This window comes from Thunnus maccoyii, chromosome 1 (genome assembly GCF_910596095.1).
Source record: "Thunnus maccoyii chromosome 1, fThuMac1.1, whole genome shotgun sequence".
Lineage (NCBI taxonomy): Eukaryota > Metazoa > Chordata > Actinopteri > Scombriformes > Scombridae > Thunnus > Thunnus maccoyii.
Genome location: NC_056533.1, coordinates 8,944,666 through 8,964,855, shown reverse-complemented (window position 1 = coordinate 8,964,855; position 20,190 = coordinate 8,944,666). Strand labels below are relative to the sequence as shown.

Genomic DNA, 20,190 nt, shown 5'->3' with positions numbered 1-20,190 from the left:
CCGGTACTAAAAAAAACCCTTCAAAATGAAGTCCTTCCCTCCAGTACAGAGGTCAGAGTGCTTATGTTCTTTCTACTTCAGCTTCGTTGGCACTTTTAAATTGCTGTTATTGTTATTTGAGTAAAGTTCCTTACAGACCCCATTTCTGCGACATGATTCAAGCCTGGAAAACATCCTCTAATCCAGTGGTTCTCAAAGTGGGGTCCCCAGCAAAAAGGGGAATAATTTATTTTCCCTGGGACAAAGTCTTATCAAATGGGGGTTTATGGTCTAATTTGTGTCAGTTTAGGGGTCTGTGATGTGAACCACTGCTCTAATCAATTGAGCTCAACAGCTCAACAGGTATGGAAGCCAAACCAATATCTGGTACCAATATCACCATCATCTGTGTCTAGATGATGGCAGTGGTGTCTCTCAAAATCCTTGTGACAAGTTAACAAAATTTTTTGTTGTCTGTATCTTGTTATGCGTAACAGTCATAAATGCCTTGCCTTAAACCTGCTTGATTGAAATGGTCTATTTGGATCTATTTTGATCTAGTCTTGGTTCTTATATGGTCTGGTTTGGGAAAACTTTGAACAGACCTTTTCTGTGTTGTAAAAATCTGCCTGATCTGGTACAAATATAGTAAAGATTTCACACACCAGAAACAGATTAGGGTTTTTTTTGCCCCCGTTTATCAAATAATATACAATATGTAAAGAAGAACTGACATGTGGTTGACATAGTTGAAAAATAACCATGTCAGTGTAACATTAGGTTGTGAAGAGCATTCAATATATTTGCAGTGTGCTCAGTCAGGCATTTATACAGAACTAACCACTGAGGGGCGCCAAAAGCCTGCTACCACTAGAGTTTGTGTCTGCACTGTCTTTACCTGACAATTAGTTGCAGTGTTTTAATGAAATGTTGAGGGATAAACCAGTTCCTTTGTTGGAATCTACCTCAAGGCTCAAAAAAATAAGAAACATTACTTCTTATTGAAAGTAATTCTTGATGTCTGTCAAATATAGAAAGATCTCACACAGAGTCTGTAAGCCAGTCAACTTCTGCTGCAGTGTTTTCATGAAGCCTTATCATGCAGAGCTAATAAACACATTACTTTCTCTTTTCTGCTATAAACAGGCAATTCTGACCAGGGCACAAATTTAATTTTCCCATTATTTTCTTATTCAAAAATGAATATTTCTCCACTTTTCAAATGGCACAACCTTCTCTGTCAATTTCTAATTAATGTACTTTACTGTACACACATTCTGCATTGTGTCTTTTCATCAGGTAGACTTCAGAGCCCAATTGACTCTTGACTAACTGGAAAAGAGCTATAGTGTGCATATGTACCAAAATACATTTATTAACTTATTAACATAATTCACAACTGCAGACTTGATGGCTTGTTCGAAATTGAGATACTATGATAATTTATTAACATGTATAACTACTGAATGACTTAATGTAAGGGCAAACACCAGCCAAAAGAATTTTACACAACCTGATCAGAGTGTCTATATAAATGTAAAAGTAACTGGAAACGGTAAAGACATTACTGTAACCCACTGGTCTCTGGCTATAATACTAAGAACAAATCACCTCAAGACACAGAATCAGTTGCTGCATGACAAGCCACAGAGGAAATAGTAAACTATTTTTATTGACATGTTTAAATTCAGCTATTTACACAAAAGACGTTTTACACCATTACAGTTTAAAGAAAAATACCAAACACTGTTTGTGCATATAGCAATCTGGCGTCGGCACACAAGAGCCAGTCAGAGATGATGCTCACTTGTACATAACATCAGTTTGGCAGACAGATCAGTAGCATATACACATGGATATTGAGTGTTGTGTGTAGTGTTTCAGTTTGCCATGACACCAGACTGAAGGAGAGAGCTTTTAATTAAACCTGCTTCAGTAGCCCTGTCTCAGGTGTGTTTTGGCACAGTGATAAATGAATGACTTTTAGCAGTGTTTTTGCATTCATTTACCATAAATCACATAGAGCATACTTCAAATTACTGCTGACATTACCCTAATGCTAAAACACAAAAAAACATTGATATTGTCCTTTAACAGAGACTGAAGTCAGGATTTTCCACAAAATGGTTGTAGAGTAAAGAACGTGGTCCATCTAGATAACAGGTTACCTCTGGACCCTTCCCCTGCCGGAGGCATCCATGTAAAAAGATTTAGCACTTTTTACACATAACCCATCACAGAAATAAAAAATATACTGTATTAAACATGAGGTCAAAAACAACAGTACATAAAACCATAAAATAAAAAATGTATTTTGCTCCAAACCACTCTAAGACTCCAATGGATTTAAAGCTTCAAAGCTCATGAGCTCATGTTTGGGCAGCTATTCATATGAAACATGATCTTTTAACTGGTACATCTCCACAAGGGGCACTGAATGGGAAATTTGAATGATTCAGGGTGCCAAGAGCTGGACAACAGGCATGGAAGATGCCAGGGATTATAGAGTTTCACAGTTCGGACAAAGCTGTTTTCAGGGGGGGACAGAATTTCTAGTAACTTCTTTGGAAGGTTAAGCCCGAGACTAATCACTTATGTCTTGGAACAAAAAGGGCTTCAATGGGGGTCTGAGATAATGGCCTTAATTTTCACTTTTTGGTAAGGACTCTGTAGTTGCTTGGATTTAAAGGGGCATTTTTGGTGACACTGGTTTAAGTTTGACATGTTGGTGATTTAAATACAAAACAAGATCAGTGAAAATACAGGAAATAGTTTTATGGTAGTGGCTCAAAGGTTCACTCTGCTAAACTTCATTCTGTTGAGTGAGGTCCTCTGACACGCTGTTGAACTCAGTGGCCCGAGTGCTCATCCCCAGATACTGCTTCAGAAATTCACTGAAACGTTTTTGGTTGTTCCACTTGCGGGCCGACTTCCGAATGCCGATGAAACCACCATACCTCTTCTGGTACGATCTTCCTGGAGACATCAGCTTCTTGTAGCCGTGCCTCCCTTTGACGAAGCCGCCAAACCTCTTGGAGACACTCAGCCCTACATCATCCTGTCCTCTCACTGCCACATCAGCATCCCCTTCTTCCTGCCCAGCCTCCTCATCATACTCATTCTCAAGGGACAGGGCATTCTGGGAATTGTAGGCAGTGTTCAGCTGGCTGCCCTTGCCACCCAGATCCCTGTCGTCCACCCTGAGTGCCCGGGCCACGTGATCAAACCTCTGCAGTGCAATGGGCTGCAACAGAACTCCCTCCATCTGCTCCTCCTCCTCAGGAAACAGGGCTTCCACCTCCTCCTGGGATCTTTTCCTTATGTTACCACCAAGGGAGGAAATTGGCGACAATAACGCCTTACGGCAGAAGTCCCAGGAGAAAGCTGGGGAAATGTTGCCTTCACACTCAATGAGACACACCTGACAGAGACAAAGACAAGAGATCACCGTCATTTCCTTTCTTAATTCGTCAATGAGTACATTTATATGATTCTAACAGTATCCAAGTTTCTGGTCATCTGTCTCAACAAGTCATTTCTAACAGTGAATAACTACTACTTGATTATTATTATTGGATATGGGAGTAAGAAAGTCTCAGAGGTTGATATTACAAACCAAACCAAATCTGCATGGGTTGATAACATCAGAGTATTATAATGTTTTTTATGATATGGGTTAACAGACTTTTTAAAATAAACCCCTAGAGATTATCATTTAGCATACCTGAAATTTCTTTCCCCATAATTTAATCTGGTTGTATTAATCATTTCACTGATGACATTGATTAATAATTGTTCCATATAGGTTCCAATAACCCATACCAGAGGACCACACACAAACAGACGTTTCTTAATACTATCGGTTACACCTGTGTTTGACAAATTGACAAAATTCCAGATTTTGTGTATACCATATGTATTTTAAACATAGCTATGTTGCAGTGTTATTCAAAGCATCTCATTTGTTTCGAAAGTGTCGTTTAAGTGAAAAGTCCTTAAAAGCCAGAGTCTTAACACGGAAAATACAAAAATCAATATGACAGAATGAGATTGATTAGATTTTTTACATTTCCATCCTTAATCACCTATATCTTCTACTACAATGGTTCAGTGGGCGTGTGTGTGTGTGTGTGTGTGGCGTCTACAGTATGCATAAAATACCACATTGCTTATGAGCACATTATCTAATGTTTCCAAAAATGCTTATTATAATTGAGGCTCTGTTGTGTAAAATGCCTTCCAGCCAGGAAGGAGAACAGAGAATAATAATAAGCCAAGAAGGCAGAGATTATAAAGAAGATTTCTGTATAATGTTAATGTTTGCTACAATTGTAGATTGCATGTATTAAGGTGCCTCCACTAAACAATGACACTTTCCATGAAAGTCTTTCAGCAATCTTACAAGACAAAAAAATCCCAATTTCCCCCACTCATTAGAAGTCAAAATGTGACTATCCTAAGTGTCTAAAACCAACAGTTCAGAGTTTTAAGCCATGTGCACTTAAATGTCTTCCACTGTGCTCCCTGCTGAAATGTCTGAGAAGAAGGCATGTCATTAACCAGAGAACAACAACCAACAGACATAAGCACTGACTGGAAAAACACACATCTATCCCCAGGAATCAATTAGCCACAACAAATTAAAACTCAAATGCCAAAAGGGTAATTTGTTGAGTCAGAGACAGTGAGGGAGATGGAGGGAGGATGGGACAAATGCAGCAAGGTGGGGTGATGCGGGGTTTCCAATCATTTTATCAACAAATTTAAAGAACCCTCGTGGAGAGATTGTGTTTGTGTGAGTTTGTTTATTTGTGTATAAGTGTAGTCCAGTTTTGCCCAGATGGAGAGGCTTGCTAGTTTCAGTGTACTGAGAAAATATCCCACCTGTGTCTATGCCCAAACTACAATAACCACTTGATTGTTAAGGGCCACTACAGCATCAAAATGCCCTTTTTGCCATTGCAATCATCCTGTGTGGCAGTAAATTGATGCGAAATCTGAATTTGTTTAACTGTGACACAGCTGTAACACCAGTGGAGGCCTCTTTTTGGATGGCTGCGGCCCTCTTGCAGTCTCCAGTGTGTGTATGTGTGTGTGTTTGTGTGTCAGTGTGCACTCCTCACCATGGTGTTGAAACTGAGCTGTTTGGGCAGGATGTTGCTGCAGGACAGGCAGTCTGCCTGGCAGTCACTCTGTCCAGGATCACACAGACAGAGCAGCAGCAGAGCCACCACAGTCTTCATGGTCCCACCGTCTGCTGCACAACACAGGACAGAGCAAATGTAGCATTTGAATGCAACAGTTTGCTAACATCATGCAAATTCTCTTTTCTTCCAACAGTGCAGTAATATTTGCCTGTTTATGTCAGTATGTTAGGACAGCACTTTATTTATAGGTTTTCAACTTTAAATTCAGTAATGTGTCAACTTCTATTCAATGCCTTGACTGATTGCTGTATAAACACTTAAAATGTGTACAATTTACAATTTTACAATTATGAAAATGATAGTTCTGTATGAATGTACAGATTTTATGGGAATATGTTGTAAATATGCTGTTGGACCCACCAGCTTCAGTTAGTTTAGCACAAAGACTGGAGACTGGTAATAAAATCCACCTACCAGCACCTCTAAAGCTCACTAATCAACATGTTGTATCTTGGTTGCTTAATCTGTACAAAAACCTTAGCATTGAAACAACAATTTGATATTTTACAGGGGATATGTGCTGGACTATTTCTTCTTTCCTACAATCTCTACAAAATGTTGAACTTCTTTTAAGACTCTTTCTAGACCTGTTAGCTCCCACCGATGAAAAAAACATGGCTGACTCAAAAGTAAAGTACATTGTGGTTTGCATTTTTTCTTGAGTATTACACCTAATTTCGAGTGAGGACTTTTGTCTTTTGACACACAAAAGTAGTAAGAACTGTTAACTTGTTTATCATTAGTCAAGGATACATATGTTTAGAGCTAGCTTAGCACAAAGACTGGAAGCAGGAGGAAAGGGTTAGTCTCGACTGAAAGATGAAAAATATGCATTTCAACAGCTCTGAATTTTATACATGTTGTATTTTCTTAGCTAGCAAGCCACCAATACATCCAAGAATCACCTTGAGAAAGTGTAGGAAGCAGATAACTTCACTATGAGGGCAGGACTTCTGAGATGCTACATGGTTATTGGGCACAGCTGTTGCTGGCCAGTAACAAGCACTCTTAATCTGTTCGTTAAGCCACAGTATCAGGCTGCTCATTGTTAGAGAGCAAACACACCCAAGAGCAACCATAAACTTCTCATCGTACTTCAGGTAAGGAAGCAAACAAGCTCATCTCTCAAAATGTTGGAAAATATCTTAAAAGTCTGTAACAGACACACAACCACTGGTCAACTACTAGTCAGTGAATTATGTAACAACAGACAAAGACCCAAAGAATGATAGTGCATAGCCAATCATGTTTTATATTAGCATTCACCGTAAAAATAGCGTTTAAAGTCCACATTATCTGCTACTGTGAACTGAAGGTCACATTAAATTATCATTATGTTATTACAAGAACTTTGCCCAGTCACTCATTAAAATGCCATGTGCCAGGTGAATGATCTGCATTCACAGGCTTGTAGACTTCTGACACTATAATGAGAACTGGAGGGACATGACAGACGATAGACCTCTTTCACACGAGACATTTTGACTTGTCATAAACTGGAAAAGGACAGATGGAACTGGGAACATTAAAAATGGCTTAATTCAATTCAAGTGTCCGTATAAGCTATACTGGTGAACCATCATGCACTATACCAGGATCCTACATTTGGAAAAACTAAATATGGAGAATGACTTAGAGAATGTAAAAGGAGAGAAAGAAAATTGTTTGACCTTATTCTGGGAGGAACAGCCCAGTCTGAGGAGTCTGACGTCAGAAACACAACCAGTTTTCATCTCATTAAACAAACTCGTTAACTCCTTTAATTGATGCCTCAATTAATGCCTCTGGCAACAAACTGAATCATTGTTTGTGGCTGGCGTATCACACACACACACACACACACACACAAGCAAGCACATTCACTCAAACTCACATGCACAAAACATACACAGCATTCAGACATTCATACACACAGACCTACACAGAACACACACACACACACACACACACATACAAATACACACATTCACACATGCCTAATGTACACATTGTGTATGCCCACATTGGTAGACACACTCACTTTCACACACACAACACTACACTGCTGTTTAAGCTGTAGGTTGTCATTATCTATCAAACTGACAGCAAGTAATACTAATTTATCTTCAATCAAACACTATTTTATAAAGTCTTAGAAAATGTGTAATTTATTCAGAGTAATTAAAAACTGATAAAAGTGTAATTGTACAACAGTTCATTCCAGTCTCTAACTACCCATAAAACAGCAACTCTGCGAAATTAATCACTCTAGTGTGCAAACAATAAAAGTGCATGTCAAGTCTTATCAATTTTTTTGGTATAGTAGGAAAGAATGTTTGTCAGTGAAGGACAAAAGAGCAGAGAAGCCATTTAGGCAGGAATATTGTAGGTCAGTTAAGGGCGGGACGAGATTGGCAGACGGCAGTGGATTTAGACAAACAGCTTGGGTGTGTTCATTTGTCTAAAATGCATCTCATTCTCCAACAATTAGATGCCATCATTAAGGATAACACATGATTTTCTACTGAGGATGCATGCATATGTGGGTGTGTCATGTATCCTTAATTTAGAAACAAGTGAAGGGAATTTAAATTCTTACAAACCCACCTTCATACTATTAAACCATTATGTTATTCTAACAAGACTCATGCTGTGTTCATGTCGTATCGGAGTTGTTGTAATTATGAGATTCGGACTCGAAAACAGGGTTCATATGAACATCCAAGTCATAGTTACAACCAGGAAACTCAGATTTTTCCTGAAAGCTGCTATATATCCGACTTGGTGCTTCATAATACAGAAGTGCCTAAAAGTTAAGCAAATGGGATGCCTCACGTCAGCCAAAGTCTGTCATTCATGGAGATAAACACACATTTACCAGATTTGGTGTTAAATTATCAATACACAGTTTTCAACCCTCACTTCGCCAACACTGTAATCATAACCGTCATCAGTTGTCCTGTGACGTAAATGCTAAAAATAAATATCTTTTTCCGTCTCTACCATCCATCCCATATGATGTTAAAGCTGGAAAAGAGTCCACTATCCGCTAGCCGCTAGCCACTAGCGTGGCTAAAAAATACCAAGTTTAGGTAAGTGTCACATTAAATGTTTATAAGCTCCTCTGAGGATGATGTTTTTTTATCATAATCTTAACTATGAAAAATGAATAAACATGAGCCAAAGAATAAATTTTGACAGCTGTCATCTGAGGTTTAGAGAGGATCCCAGTTCTATGCTTGAAGGTAAGGAGTAGTCAACTTCTTAAAGGACAACTCCACCTGTGTTCCCTTCTGGGTTTTTCAAATTGAAACGCCCACTCAGCCGTTAGCTGAATGTCGCAGAACTGAGTCTGAGTTTGTGAGATGTTTATAAAGTGGACGGACAGACAGTTGCTGAGTGCCAGGAGCTCTGGAGGAGAGAGCTGGGAGCAGAGTAACGAATAACACCCACGAGTCACACCGGACTCTGCTCTGATCCAGAGCTGTTTACTGGTGGGAGGAGTTTATTTTTTAAACTTTGAGCAGTAGCAACAGTGGGTGCTTAGTCTGTCTCTGTGGCTGCTAGCTAGGCGGGTTTATACGTAGCAACATCATCATGCATATGGAACACTAATGTTTAGCTACCGAATGACATGAAAACCTGAAAAACTCAAAAAAATAACGGACCCGCCCTTTAATTCTCTTTTGTATTTTGAAAATAAATTTGTCTCTGACTTCATATTATAGCATCATTGAATGAATGCAGTGACTCAAGTCTCACTCAGGATTGTACAGATTAGATTCTGTATGTGCACATGCAGACATTCACACACAGATACACAGTCCCTTCAATGTCTTTTGTTGTCTGTAAGGCACTTTGTGTTGTTAATAGCACTGTAAAAATTGTGCTTCACTTCACAAATGACTGATCTTTTCTGTGGTCTTATATTAACGTCTGCCAGGTTCTCTTGAGAGCCCTTAAAACCCAATTACTCTGCTTTTAATTAACTGATTAACCACTAAATAAACCAGTTAATTAAGTCATTACTGTCTGGTGCTGTACTGGGGCGCTGCTGATGGAGGTCTTACAGTGCAGTCAATGATGAATCAGACCATCTTTCATATGAAAGGAAAACCCCTGTCCACAGAGATTCTTCTATAATAGCAGAATCTTAATAGTATCTTTCATCCAGACGCAACCTCTTATGAGTTAACATGTGAGTTCACGAGCAGATGTTGTGCCATTTGACTTGTTCTGCCACCTGAAAAACATCTAATTCAAGTTGCAATTCAGGGTTAGCAAAGGAGCAATGAACACTGAAAAGCTTTAGTACGAGGTGACATCCATGTTCTGTAAAAGTGTGGATAACTAAGTCCAGCAAGTTGTTGCCTGGTTAAATGGAAAAAAGCACTAAACATCACGACCATCGTCAAGTTGTTGATTAAAAAGCACATCCAGTCAACCATGAATGAGAAATGTCCAACAGTAAGCTCTGCTCGTCATCCAGTAACACACAACTCAGAAATTGTCAAACTACCTCACACTGTTATCAACTGTTTCAATTATTTTTCTTCATTATTGCCCTTTTCTCATCAAGAATAGGAAGTTTAAAATAAATTACTTCCAGCCCGAAGAGCAACTTAAAGCCGGATTATTCACGCGTGGTTGAGCGGAGCAGCAGTGTGCCTAGGTCTTGGAGTTTGCCTTTATTTTTAAAAGCTGAACTGCAGATGATTCTGTAACTTAAATGTAATAAGCACAATATTGTCATATTCAGCGCAGTACACCATGTACCTCAGCTGTAACTCCTCACTGCGTGGGTGGTTTCTTTATGATACCAGACAATTGAACACGCTGTAGTTCCAAGAACAATGAAAAAAAACAAAAAAAAGGAACTGCATTTTTTTAATGCAAATTATGAAGATCACATCTTGAGGTCTTAGTGTAGTTTACCTTCCTCTAATTTGAATCCAAGTTACGGTGTTTGCATCAAATTATAAGACAGGGTCTCTCACTAAAACTAAACAAGCTAAAAGTGCAATGTAGTTTAAACCCTGTCCATAATGTTTGAATATTAAAATAAACCTTGATGCATCAGATAATCAAGATGATGAAAAAAATAACTTTAGTTTCATACTGAATGTGCATACCTAGAGTTCAAAGTTTTTAATGATTTAGAGATTTTCTGTGCTAAAACAAACCTGCAGCTTTAAATATGATAGGTTCAAATTAAATTTAAGAACAATGGCTTCCAACCCATAAAGGAGAGAGAACCAGGATATTAAAGAAATCAAATCAAACATTGAATAATTAGAGTGTATTCACTGTGTTGGCTTTGTTGGTTGATGAGTCAGTTTGACAGGTAATTAAATGTTATTTAGTCTTCAGCCTGGAGCCAGATTGCAGACTACTTTATCTGTCAGAAAAGTCACTTTGATTGACAACTTGTCTCTGGCCCACTCAGAATACATTGTTCTCTTTGTTTCAATATTGATAGCTAACTGGCAAAATGGCAGAATGGTCATTGACTTGACACATTTCAAGACAGTAAATCTATATTACCGGTTTGATCTATATTATCAGTTTGACTAAAAGTATCAAATCCATAAATGAATCGTCTCTGTCACTACCTACGTAAAATATCTACATGGCTGTCGTTACTGCTCACCTTCTTCTAAGACTAACACTTAGTCTGCATCTTTAAGTCTCATTCTCGCCCACTCATGCTCTTTCTCTCCCCTCTCTCTGTCTACTCTTCATCACGCTCACTCTTTGTCTTTCACTCATATAGAACAAGACAAAAACTACTGCTGCTACTACTACAGTTACTACTACCAGAATTCACAAGGACACAAAGACTACACTAAATCAACTAAATTCTTGAACTAACTTTTTAATGCTTTTATTAGATAAGCAATAGTTCTCCAGTCAGATTCCAACCAGGAACATTGAACTTCATGGTCATAAATGGTGGAAAGTAACTAAGTACATTTACTGAACTTAAAGGTGCAGTGTGTAGAATTTAGTGGCATCTAACTGAACGGACTTGGCAGTAATGGAATATAATATTCTTAAGTATGTTTTCATTAGTGTATAATCACCTGAAAATAAGAATCATTGTGTTTTCGTTAGCTTAGAATGACCCCTGGAGGGATTTTTGTGTTTTTCGTGAGTTTCGCCGCCACCATAGGTTCTCCTGCACACTTGGAAGGGGGGGGGGTATTCAGTTGGTTGCAATCAGCAACCTGACCACTAGACGCCACTAATGATACACATTGGACCTTTACGTTCAATTTTAAGGTACTTCCATTTTATGCTCCTTTATACTCCACTACAATTCAGAGGGAAGTATTGTACTTCTTACTCTACTATATTTACCTGACAGCCAAAATTACAAGTTACCTTTGAGAATGAGATTTTACATTGAAAACACATGATAAGTTTATAAAATACGACAGATTCTTAAATATTAAATCAGTGGTACCAAAAGCAGTATTGGGGTTTCATGACATGTTTCTGATGTCAGATAGCAGTTCCACCAAAAAGAGATTTTTCTCTCTAAACCTCTCAGATGGTTTTGTTAACAAATCCTACTCACACACTGTTACATTTATTAATATATAAATATTAATAATCTAATTATGTAATATACAATAAAATATCAGTCAGATTTTGTCTGTAGACTGAGTCCTTTTACTATTGATACTTAAAGTACAATTTGTATCACATTTGTACCACAATCATCTAAATTCTATTTGGTGAACAAGACAAATAGACTCAGTTTTAACAGTGCTTATTTCACTTGTTATCAGTGTAAATCAACTTGTTTTGGGAATTGCCTCGATACTAGAGCACCATCTGCCTCATTTCTATCCATCATCTAATATCTTTATAATTTTTTCTGTCTGGACTGATTATGAGTGACTGATTGATTTATTGCATGGATTCATTGTAAGAGACGATCAAAAATATTCCCATGCAGTAATAGTACATCTGTAAGAACATGATTTCTTATGATTGTGGTCTTTTTTCCTCCATAGGTGGTCAGAGGTCATGCCAACTCACAGATGCTCACAGATGAGTCCACAGAGTGGGCGTTTTGACATATCTCCAGCCAGGAGAAATCTTCAGCAGAAACCTTTAGTGCTTTTACAGGATGTTGCCTGTCTGACTGTGGTGTGATGTGGCAGTGGATTGCATGCTGAAGCCATTACAGGCAGACACGCTAAGCCAAATCAATTTCCTTTCTCAGTGTATCTAATCACTTAAGGTCGATAAATGATCAGGAGATGTGCTCACTTACGCAGGGGTCATATAAGACTCATTTCATATTAATTTTCATATCAATTTTTTGTTTATGTTTTGAGATGAGGTGTTGCACTCGTCATTTTTTACTTTTCTATCCCATCTGTGCAAATTGGATGTTTATTTGTTTATCTTGTTTTTCCTCTTTGTATTTCTATCTTACTGTGCAGCTAAACCAAATTAAACTCATGGCATTGGGACATTTTTAAAAAGCTTTGATACTAATTTTTTTGAGAAAAAAAGAAAAAATTGTGTGAATGAATAAAAATAAATTACATCGACATATTATAGCGTAATATAGTGTGGGCTATAATTTATGGTAACGCTGTATAATAAGAATTTATGCTAATGCTAACAGTCCAGTAGTACCTTAGGAACTGTGATCATGTTCTGCCATAACACCCTTGCATAAAACAACTTTAAAACAGTTACATTTTTCTAAATTTTACAGATGTTCTGTACAGGCATTTTACAACATAACATCTCAATAAAACCTTTATGTTATAGAGAAATTACCTCTGTTAGGACAAAAATATTGGTCTGAATAAAGAGCGCCAAAGTAACTTACCAGTTCCTGGTTAGCTTTTCTTCTATTAGCTTTGGGTTCTCAAAGTTCTCCATAAATCATTTATATTTGCTGTTTTTTCTGGAAATCTCAAATATGATACTGGGGTCTTCTATCCATATAAGATCAATGGGTATCTATGGTACTCAAAAAAATAGAAAACATCCTTGTCATTTAACCAACATACAATAATGATTGTTAGCATAATTTTGTTAGCATTCATATGCATCTTAGCCACTGAAGCCCTTTAAACCTCATCAAAGATGACATTGTGGAATATAACTGTCAAACTAAGGATATTATAAGAACAGGATGCTGAACTCCAAGATGACACACACTCACTTAATTAAAAGTTTCTCACCAAGTGCATTTACCAAAACGTTCAGTCTCTTCCTGTTTTACCCCTGAGTTGTGCAGTGCACTGCACATCGCTTTACTGAACTCACATAAAAGGAGAAATAGAAAAAGTAGTCACATCATTAAAAAAGCCTAAATTATTTTATTTTACACTGTTATGTATTTGGAGCAATTCATCAACATGTGAGCACAGATATAAACAAACTGTGTATAGCTCCTTTTAAATTAGCTTAATCAGTTGCATTAGGGTTAACATTTGAATTTATTTAGCTGCAGCTGTCAGCAGTGGTGGCTTTGCAGTCATTTGCTGTGCTGACATGAGCAGTTGCTCATAATAGTTAGCTATTTAGCTTGCCGTGTCTGCCTGCCCCATACACTATAATGTCACACATATAAGAATTAGCTTTGCTAGACTCTGGAAAAGTCTTACAAACATTAAATCTTTTAAGTTTAAATTCATAATATAGTGAGCAATAATTAATTCATATTTCTCTTTTTATTATGGTCACTTATGAGGTAAAGTATTATTTTTTTGTTACAGTACGATGGTTGACCACTATTGCCACAACTGGTACTCAATGTGCTGTATCCAGCACTCTTAATACATCCTTGTGTCAAAAACAGGTAGTAGGTATATACATTTTATCTGACACCGACACTTATCACGACTTCCAGTATGGCCTCCAAATATTTCATTTCCTAGATTACTAAGATTACAAGGCACTCAATCAAGGAGGCTGATAAAAGGTTACAGCCTTTCTGCTCTGATACTTTTCCTGAGCCATCAACCAATCGAGTAATCAGCAACAGAAAAACAATCATGTATCGCTGCCCCCAGAATTGAAATGAGCACATTGCATCTGACAGGAGTCAGTTCTCCTTTGAAACAGAGAGAAAAAGAGGAGCACACTGAGGGCAGCAAGAAGACATGAAGAAGTGCCTCCCAGCACAAAGCGATGGATAGGGACCCTGCTGTGTTAGGAACATTGTATCCTTGGATTAACTCCACGCATTCACAGTCAATTCAGCGCAGCCACCAGAGCTGTACACACCAGCACTATGCAGTGTGACCTTTGATCCAACACTCCTAATTCTCTAGCCTTTGAATGATAATAGTTTCCTGGGGTCAGGAAAGTTTATCCATAAAGCTAATGAGGTGTGCTGTGTTGTGGAGGAAAATGATATAAATACCAAGGAGGAGAGGAGATGGATTCAAAAAGGATTGGTAAGCCATGAGACTCATAAGGCATGGACTGTGGAAATAGGGCTACAACTCAATGAAGTGTTCCTAATGTTTTGGTTAAGCTGAATAAATCTTGTCTGGTGAAGCAGTTTGCTTTTTGCGAGTGGAATTTATTTTTTCTTGCTTACTACTCTGTTTATTTTTATGTTTCCCAAACAAACTGCAGTCACTGTTGGATGACATGTAAAACACCTTACTTCCTTTTTGGTGGAGCTACATCATCAAGAAATTATTTTGATTTGCCATTGTGTTCAGGTGTTTTGCGTGCAGGTGGACAGAATTATAGTAATAGAGACAGGAGCAGGAGTGGTACCCTTTCCTCAAAACACAACGTCTTTTCACTCTGATGTTTTGTCAAGACTGCTGATGGTCTTCTTTGAGTCTGATTGTAAGACAGACAGAAGACCTTGCCCTTTATTTTCTCTGGGACCTGTACCAAAGTTGTGTAGATATTTGAAGTAATTTCTGTTTGAAATTCTATTATAGTACATGTCAGAATTTCATCTCTCTCTCCCATATGTCATCATCACTTCCTTTGGCCAGCTATCCACTGGAACACGATCAAATATCCTCACAAGACAATGACGCAGAACATCCATCACCAACAGTGGATGTTTTTCAGGGTGGTTTAAAAACCTAGCTAAGATCTAAAACATTTGTATCTTTTCAACCACTTCTCTAATTGAAATCAGCCACATATCAGAGCTTTAATTTCTGCTAAAAGTCAGACTACACTATATGAAGACATTATTTCTTTTTTTCCATCCAACCAACACAGAAATGCTACAACATAATTCAAAGCCAATCACAAATACATTTCACAGCTAACCCAAATCTAAGAGGCATAGGAATAGGAATGCTTTGACTATTTGGCCTTAGGTATGAGGAAGCTGTTTCTAATTTCTCTCAATCACTTAAAACTCACATTGTTTCAGCCCAAGCTCTCTCTGTAGATCTACACCAGCGTCTTTCTAAAGAAGCCTGAAGCTTCTGTTACTCATTTAATTAACCACATACATGCACTTACAAGTCAGTTATCATCAAAAGTTGTTGAAAGAGCCTTTTTGTAATAGCTTCCTTCAAATAATCCATTTTGAACAGTGCCTGCGCTGTTTATGGAGTTTCTTTCAAGGACAAATGAAAGGCAAGCCCCAGGCTAAATAAAAACACTATGTTAATCATTCAAAGTAAAAAAAAAAAAAATGCAAGACTTCATCTTAAAGTTTTTTATTATCAACAGAAACTTTTGCGGTTGGAAATCATGTACCCCTTAATGATGAGGTTAAAGGTATAAGTAAAATAATATTAGCTGAATTATTATAGTATATGTGCATAAAAGTCTGCAGTAGGGCCAGGTTTAATTTCCCAGCGGAACATAAAGAAAATCAATCTGAAACACTTACAGGTAATAAATAATATTTCATACTCTTTGTCATAGATCAACCTTCAAAAATATAGTTATTTTTCATAATGAATAATTTGTCAGTGGGCTTGCCATTCAAAAAAAAGTAATCAAAATATTGACTCAGTTACCTTCAGGCAAAAAAAAAAAAAACCCAACTAAGAATAATCGTCTGATGAAGTGAGATTGGGAAAAACGACCCTGATTGACCAACGCGCCCTCACTTAAATTACCTGTCATTACTCTGTGTCATGCGCTACAATACAAACACAAATAGGGAACAGCTTTCTCCAAAGGCTCCTTTCATTCATGGAATCCACTAGAGCGCAGCAGTAAATCAGGCCTTAAGGATTAATGACTAATCAGGGCGAACAATTTATGACCTCTTTAGTAAATACCAACAGACTGACTAAACAAACTGCCCATGTAGTCCTCAGATGAAGCTGCCTTACCTCATTCTCCCTGGTGTGTGTGCTGCCTAATGCTTTTAAACACGTAGTATTTAACCTTGAGTAAGTAGTCATAGGACATAATAGTCTGTCGTTGCTCCTTTAGAAGTGATGTATGGATTCCATGAAACACAGAATCAGCGGTCTGATAACTAGAGTGACCTCAGACATTATCTCAACCATTTATCTACTTGTCTATCACTGAGGTCAACAATAAATTAAGCTTAAATTCTTTGATCAGCGTCATTACAAGCACTCAGCCATAAGGAGCTGAAGGGTCAGAAGGCCACAGCACAGGGAAAATAGACCCTACAGCAGTCATGGATGATGGAAGTGAAGAGAAGTGATGGAGACAAAGACTGATTGGGGAGAGAAAAGCGTTACTCTTAATAGGGATGAAAAACACTTGCCAACATGTCTGTAGTTTTCCTCTCCATAGACAGATAAATTGAAAATGACAGTGTTAACAGTGGTTTTCTGTCAAATTGATTCTGCCAAATTTAGATTTAATTGAAAGCGAATTTACATTCTGAATTATATTCATTTATTGGACTCTCTAAACCTGACTGAAGTAATAACTGAATGTCACAAAATTGTAATAATTTTGTGATATTTGATAAACACACTGACAGACAGGAAAGAAGAACAATGATGTATATGTTGTAGCTACATTAAAGACATTGCTACATCACCAACATTAGAAGCAACTAGTAAGGAGGTAAAATGACATAAAAATGTCTTTTATGTACAACATATACAGTATTGTTCTTCTTGTGTTTATCAAATGCCACAAAATTATTACCTTCAGTTATTAGTTCTAAAACCAAACAAAAAAATCTGTATCAAAGGTCAGAGGTCAAGCCATTTCTTCTCCTCCTCCTCCTCCTCCTCAGGATCTTACCTGTGTTTAGGTGAGATTGTGGGTGCCTAGTGGTCCCTCAGGTGCAGGTTGAGGTTGTCAGTGTACGTTTCCTTCCCTCAGTCTCAGCGTGGTTTTCTGGCTACGTGGAGGATGAAGGCAACCACTCTTATAGAGAACCACCCCTCCCCTTCAACCTCCTCCTCTGATTCTCTCTCTCTCTCCCTCCCTCCCTCTCTCTCTCTCTCTCTCTCTCTCTCTCTCTCTCTCTCTCTCTTTCAAAACTCCTTCTTTCATCACACAGAGGGAATGACAGGGAGGGGGAATCAGAGAGAAGGAGGTAGGAGAAAGAGGAGAGCAAGGATAGGGAGGAATGGTGGGAGAAAAGGAGGATAAGATGAGAGAAGAGGGGGACAGAAGGAGTCGGGGGAGGCAAAGTACTTGAGGAAAAGAGGGAGGCACAGGAGAAGAATGAAAGTAGAAGGGGACAAAACAACGGAAAGAGAAGGAGATGGATGAAAGTAGGGGGGTAAGAAATGAGAGATGAACGGATGAAAGGGAAGACGGAGGACAAAAGAGGCATGAAGGAAGATATCTATCTATTGTTAATCTTTAAATGGTGGGGGTTATGTTTTGCTCCAAAATGTTGTTATTTGTCACATTTGCAGGGTGAGTTACATGATGAGAGCAACATGAATAAATTCAATTAAGGAAAAATGCAAAATATGAATAAAATACATAACTTAGAGACATAAAAGACATAATATAATAATGAGATAATAATAAGCAAAACAAACTTTTTAGTGAAGGGGGACTTTAATGTTATGTATGAGTTCTACATTAATGTATTTGTTTCAGTAAATTTTACTGCATTTATACTTTTTTGTCAGATTCCCTATAGAAATCATTACAATATATATTATCTGCATTAACCTTATTATTATTATATACACAATCTACCGTGATACCAGTGTTATTTTAATATTTCTTCCTCATTCTTTAAAACTGTCTGTTTTCAATTCTGAAATCACATGCTCTAAAAATAAAAGGCAAACATTAATAGGTAAAAATTGGCAAACAAGGCCACTAAGTCCTATTTTTCATTTCATTCACTTTTTCATTTCATTTTCCTGGTAATTATACAAGTAGTTATTACTCCCTATGTTAACATAGTGTTACCTCCATATAAAAACATAGAAAATGTTGTATTTAATGTGAAGTATTGTTTTGAGAAAGAGGTTGGAAGACATGTGGCTGTCACTCCTCCACCGTGTTGTGGGAGTGACAGTCAGATGTCCTCCAACCTCTCCTCAGGCAGTGGCAGGACTGTATTACTGTCATTCTGCTCATAAACAAAAATCAGCACGGGAAACAAAGAAATCATGACAGTTTGTCCAGCCTTCTTTATCAAGAGGATATGTCCTGTCTCTGCTCTGATTGCGGTTACTTTACTTTGACCATGCGCATGCCTTGTCTTGTCAGGATTTTCAACTTCCTGTAAATACTGGATCACATAGCCTTTAAAGGTAGAAAGGAATGATACCAATGAAGGCATAAATTCATACTTAATAGTACAATGAACAAAATGTCATGTTACAAGTCTACTAGCCACCCTTTTGATAATGGGATCTGAGCATAATGTCACTCTCAACTATAACAATTTGAATGTCAGAGGTCTTTAAAAAAACATTAAGTGAAATGATATACGTATGCTTAAATATAATATGATGTATCTAAATATATTGTATTGATAGACGTAGTGATTCTGCGTGTGGGGGTTGTATCGTACATGAAAGTTATATGTAATTTCAAAACTACTTTTCCCTATCTCTTCTAATTCTACAGTCTATCTTGTGTTTTTGCACAATAAATCAGAAAGAAATAAAAGTGAATTATTCAGAGGGGGACACGGTCATTTTTACAGCAGCTGAAGCAACTTAAAATAGGTTTTGTCAAGTGGTCAATCCTCATGAGGATTCATCTCAACCTAGTGGGTTAGTTTACTATTTCTGGAGTAATTCCTGCCTCAGGTTGAGTGCATCATGTTTGGTTTCCTTAAGTCAACAGTGGTTTTGTGAGATGGGATCTAAAAACTGCAGGAGGGTCTGCCTCGAGTCTATGTACACATAAATACTCAGCAATAGTGCACACACAAGCTCTGCTTATCTAATAGACCAGCCAAGTGACAAGTTATTTGTATATATTGAGAGGAGCTTATGAACAATGAGATAGGTTCACATCTTCTAGGATCACATGTATGAAGGGTCACGCTGCAGGTAAAACCTCTTGTGAAGTGTAGTAAATTACTGCCACCAAACCAACAAACTGTTAGTCAGACAGCCAGGCACACAGACAGTAAAGACAGGCCTCTAGAGGTCAATAGGCCATTATTGTGTTTGTGTCTTCTAGCCAGTGCTTCATTAATAGATAGCCATCAGACGAGAGACAGCAGCTCAGTCAAGTAATCCAAGAGATTGTCGCATAATGAAGACGTCACAGTTTAGTTTACTGGCTGCATTTACTCTAAGTCAAGTCCAGTAAATTCACAAAGCATGCCATAATATTTCACACATTTCAAGAACTTTACAAACATTAGCAAAATGTCAGAAGCATTGAAACTGTTGAAAGTCAAAATATGAAAAGTACAAATTTAGGGTTCAACTTCTTTTTTGTATCATCACAACTCTGGGGTTACAGGAATATTTTCACCACCTACTGTCTGGATGCTGTGATCCCTGACTCTTGATTTTCTTACTATTCATCACTCCTAGGGTTGAGAACCTTAGAGCTCTTGAATTAGAGCTACATCTAAACGTTCTGAAAGGAAATGAAGTTGTTCATGCAGCGCAGCCATGTGAATTGT

The 20,190-nt window shown here is 37.7% G+C and overlaps 1 protein-coding gene across 6 annotated transcripts; it reads right to left on the bottom strand.

The window, feature by feature from the left end:
* Positions 1-1,604: 1,604 nt before the first annotated feature.
* pnoca (prepronociceptin a) lies at positions 1,605-13,459 on the bottom strand. 6 transcript variants are annotated; one of them, XM_042413636.1, is made up of 4 exons: positions 13,379-13,459; positions 13,021-13,154; positions 5,103-5,236; positions 1,605-3,400 (listed from the first exon to the last, which is right to left on the bottom strand). In XM_042413636.1, the coding sequence occupies exons 3-4, from the start codon at positions 5,220-5,222 to the stop codon at positions 2,783-2,785; spliced, it is 738 nt and encodes a 245-aa protein (XP_042269570.1). In that variant the 5' UTR covers positions 5,223-5,236; positions 13,021-13,154; positions 13,379-13,459; the 3' UTR covers positions 1,605-2,782. The 6 variants fall into 6 exon arrangements, with proteins under 6 accessions (XP_042269570.1, XP_042269584.1, XP_042269593.1 ...); XM_042413650.1 differs by having other exon boundaries at positions 13,360-13,409; XM_042413659.1 differs by lacking the exon at positions 13,021-13,154 and having other exon boundaries at positions 13,379-13,442.
* Positions 13,460-20,190: the final 6,731 nt, after the last annotated feature.

Excerpts from the sequence above, each read along its gene's own strand:
- pnoca (XM_042413636.1), bottom strand. The coding sequence starts at position 5,222 with ATGAAGACTGTGGTGGCTCTGCTGCTGCTCTGTCTGTGTGATCCTGGA. Across the intron at positions 3,401-5,102 it reads AGCTCAGTTTCAACACCATG|GTGTGTCTCATTGAGTGTGA; the intron begins GTGAGGAGTGCA and ends TGTCTCTGTCAG.